This window comes from Limulus polyphemus, unplaced genomic scaffold (assembly GCF_000517525.1).
Source record: "Limulus polyphemus unplaced genomic scaffold, Limulus_polyphemus-2.1.2 Scaffold850, whole genome shotgun sequence".
Taxonomy (NCBI): Eukaryota; Metazoa; Arthropoda; class Merostomata; order Xiphosura; family Limulidae; genus Limulus; species Limulus polyphemus.
The window spans coordinates 159,145-163,591 of NW_013666460.1; the positions used below are offsets into that span (position 1 = coordinate 159,145).

General features: G+C 40.1%; 1 protein-coding gene across 1 annotated transcript in view; it reads left to right on the forward strand.

Moving 5' to 3' along the window:
• LOC106460860 (zinc finger E-box-binding homeobox 1-like) overlaps positions 1–4,104 on the forward strand; it is a 6,344-nt gene extending 2,240 nt beyond the window's left edge. Inside the window, exon 2 of the mRNA XM_022387667.1 lies at positions 186–4,104. Within this exon, the coding sequence (XP_022243375.1) occupies positions 355–3,873 (3,519 nt within the window). The 5' untranslated portion in view covers positions 186–354 and the 3' untranslated portion in view covers positions 3,874–4,104. The remainder of the gene's footprint in view (positions 1–185) is intronic.
• Positions 4,105–4,447: the final 343 nt, after the last annotated feature.

The following is a 4,447-nucleotide window of genomic DNA, read 5'->3' on the forward strand; positions in this document are numbered from 1 at the left end:
CACACACACACACACACACACACACACACACACACACACACACACACACACATATATATATGTATGTATGTATGTATGTATGTATATATGTGTGTGTGTGGGAGTTGATATTTGCAGTTCTTGGTCAAATAAATATACTAGTAGATCTTTTAACAATTTTTAAGAAAAAAAATATTTTTGTTTAGGATCTATGAAGCTGGTGATTTCAGAAAAAACAGAGGAAAAATCTGAAGAGGAACAAAATTAATTTTAAAAAATCCTGGAAAATTATGAAATTTAGTCGAAAATTGTTATCAAAATGTGAAAGTAGAAAAAAAAGTATTGTATTAACCAACAAAGCAAAGGTATGAAGGAATGAGTTCGTCGGGAACTTTGACTCAATCACAGTTGACAAACATTAGGTCAACCATGCCGATTTCGTTCGACACAGCGCAATCTCAGTTGACGGAGCCTTTAAAGACCGATTCAATATGTTACCAAGATTTTCAGGAAGAAAAACAACGAGAGCACGAACAGCAAGAATGCCTGTCCCAGGTCACTTCGCCAGGGAACATATCTGTGACTTCTTCACCTGCTCTACCTATAGAATCTGCTACTGTGAATCATAGTAGTGAAAAAGGTGTGGTAAGCGTGGATGACGTGTCTTTTGGAGAAGATACAGACGAAAATTCTATCAGTAACGACTCGAACGAACTAAATTATGGCGAGAACAAGTATTCAAACCCACTGGCTCAATTACACAATGTGTTAGAGAAGAATGGAGTACCTAACTCAAAGCTAGGTTTCTCTGTGATTAATTCCACATCAACAAAATATTCAACACCTGTCAACAATAGCGAGGGTGGGATCATTTCCAATACATTACCTTCCATGAGAGAAGATGACGTCACAGGAGAAGTTTACCGATGTCATCTGTGTAGTTATTCTGGGACGTCTACATTTCATTTTAACTGTCATATGAACAGTCATTTCAACCACAAATGTCCGTTCTGTGATTATATTGCTAAGACAGAGGGCCGGCTCAAACGTCACGTGAAAGATTTTCACTCAGAAGTTCACCCTGATAGCTGGAATGGGCAGCGAGTCCCCAGGAAAAAAGAAACTCACTGCGATACACTTTCAAGGACATCAAATGGAAAACTCCGCCACTACCGCTGCAAACAGTGCGAATACATTTCTGTTAAGAAGACTGACTTCTGGGAACACTGCAAGACGCATATCAAAACGGAAAAGCTTCTGACCTGTCCCAAGTGTCCTTTTGTAACTGAGTACAAACACCATCTAGAGTATCACCTTCGGAACCATTTCGGCTCCAAACCTTTCAAGTGCCCAAACTGTAACTACAGTTGTGTGAACAAGTCGATGCTGAGCAGTCACATGAAATCTCACTCCAACATCTATCAATATAGATGTGCCGATTGTTCTTATGCCTCCAAGTACTGTCACAGCCTAAAGCTACATCTGCGAAAATACTCCCACAAGCCAGCCACAATTCTAAATCGTGATGGAACGCCAAATCCCTTCCCAATTATTGATGTCTATGGGAGAAAACGAGGTCCAAGACCAAAGAAACAGAAAATAGAAGAACATCATTATCCGTCGCTGAACCAGAGTCCAAATACATCTGTGACTCAAATGACTCCGAGAAAACCACCACCAGCCACTTACCCCCCCATGCCCACACTCATACCTTCTCCCACGAGGTTTCCATTTGCATATCCTCCTCATGCTACTAACGGCCTTCACAGAAACATGTTTTTACTCCAGCCATTAGTTCAGAAAGCAGTACAACCTCCTAATGGATTATTTTCAGATTCAACTCCAGTAAACACAATAGATGTTCAAAGGTCTCTTTCTCCTAAAATAAATCCTGTAAGACAAAAATGTAATATTTGTGATTTTACTACAGAAATCAAAGATGTATTTAGCAAACACATGCTAGTGCACGTGGCTTCAGATAACCAAGATCTTTGCAAGCTTTATGGCATTACATCAGAGAGTCTGTTACAAATACAAGATCCAATACCAGTTAATGGAAGACAAGACTTAAAAGAGAACTTTGTTGATCAAGATGAAAAGAGAGAGAATTACAGTCTGAGAAATGAGAGTCCCAAACCCCCGGAAAGAAAAATATCACCTCATAGTACTGATTATGTATCAGGAGGCTTAGCTGGAAAAGTTTCATCATTCCAATTCCCCCCTAAATGCACAGAACCAGAGAATCTGATTGTGCTTTCTCATTTTTCCCAAGGGCTAAAATGTGCCCTTGCTTCTCCTCCTGTGTTGACTGCTCCAGTTAATAGTCATACATCTGTGATTCAGTCTGAGGTATTCTCTGGCCCGGTATCTCCAATAAAAGAATCCCATCAAGTTCAGCCAGATGCACTTTCCCCCTTAGATCTTAGTAGTAACCGCGATAGTTCAAAGCCTAACCAAGAGACTTCAAGCTCAATTCCGTCTCAAGTTCACGCCCAACTTTTAGTTCAGGCAAACAATTCAACATCAACATCGTTAATTGTCCCAAAGTCTTCCCCTTTACAACCATTCTCCACACTCTCCCCTGAGCAAGCTTCTTCGAAGTCAAACCTTTCGAACTTCTCTTTGCTTGATCCTTCACAGCCCTTATCTTCACAATCCTCTAAGCTTAATTCTTCACAGACAGTTTCTTCCCACCCTCTTAACCTTGCTCCTTCACAGCCAGTGTCTTCACCCACTCTTAACCTTGCTCCTTCACAGCCAGTGTCTTCATACGCTCTTAACCTTGCTCCTTCACAGCCAGTGTCTTCATACGCTCTTAACCTTGCTCCTTCACAGCCAGTGTCTTCACCCACTCTTAACCTTGCTCCTTCACAGCCAGTGTCTTCACCCACTCTTAACCTTGCTCCTTCACAGCCAGTGTCTTCACCCACTCTTAACCTTGCTCCTTCACAGCCAGTGTCTTCACACACTCTTAACCTTGCTCCTTCACAGCCAGTGTCTTTCCACTTCCCCAAATTTGATGAACATCTTTCCCTTTCTTCCTCAAAAGAATTTCCAGCCACAGTTTTTTCCGTAAAATTTACAAACACTTCTGCTCCGTCTTCCAACTCTCGAAATCGCAGAAAAGGAAAGGCGGTAAAATTAGATCGCCGCCAGTTTGTTATCGAAGATAAATATCCAGCTGAAAATTTAATGGAATGTGATAAGGATGTGGAAGATGAACAAATCACGACGGCAGAAGCATCAAGAAAAGTATTTTCAATGAAATCTCCAGGCGACCTTAATGTGATCTCAGTACCTACTTACAAAGCTCCTGTTGTCAATGCTCTTCAGCGAAAAGTGTTAGAAAGGGAACATCTCTCCCATATCGATCCAGTAAGTGTCTCGACAGAAACTACTAGAATAAGTAAGCCTGCTCCTCAATTGATAGTGGCCAACCCTATGAGTGTGACCAGGATGCCAGATCAGTCCAGTGCGCTTCCCAACCAGATGTCGTCTCTCTTTCTTAGATGTAACGGGTTAAACACAACGCACAATGATAATGTGATAATTTCTAAAGGATACTACCCCAGTTTTATATGTCATGGTCTGACCACAGACGGTACCACGCAAGAGAGACCTATCTATTCCCCATCTCAATCTTCCTTGCCTCTTAGACAAAACGGGACTGAAACCAAGAAAACTCCTAGTCCCAAAAATGAAGAAGAGAAGTCAAAATGGCAAGACGCTTACACTTGTAGCTACTGCGATATGGCGTTTATAGATTGTATCATGTATACCATGCACATGGGTTACCATGGTTACCAAGACCCTTTCACTTGTAACATGTGTGGCCAACAAAACAAAGATAAAGTCTCCTTTTTTTTACACATTGCTCGAGTTGCTCACCAATGAAACTTCAAACTATTGGTGTTCTGACAGAGAAACTGTTAAGTGTGGCCTTTGTACCAACGTATCTGGTATGAATATATAATATCTCTTTTAAGCCTACCTCATTTTTGTGTGATGTTTGTTTTTCGTGGAACAAAGTTTTGACCAGAAAGTATATCGTTGTGAAACCTAGCTTTTAATGTTTTTAATGTATCATCGAAGTTGAATAAATAGAAGTAAAACGTGTTGTGCGCTCTTAACATGCAGTTTTAATCCGAAAAGGTGGAACTAATAGTTGTTTTACGGAGTTGTAAATTTTTTTTATTACGTTTAAAGAGAAATTTTTTATTTCTATTTGATTTCCTAACTTTTATGTTTAGGTTACATTTAGCAGACTCGAATGTGTGTTTTACCATTTATTTATTTACTGGAATCTACTTGGACTGTGATGATCTTGTTTACTAATTTTAACTACACCTACTGTCAGTTATCAAACCCCTCTTATAGCTGTGCTGAAAGTTCAATTTGCACGTTGGCATCTTGAGAGAAAGATGCTCTCATTTCGAACCACTTGTTTCGTAAAAATTCAGATAAAATC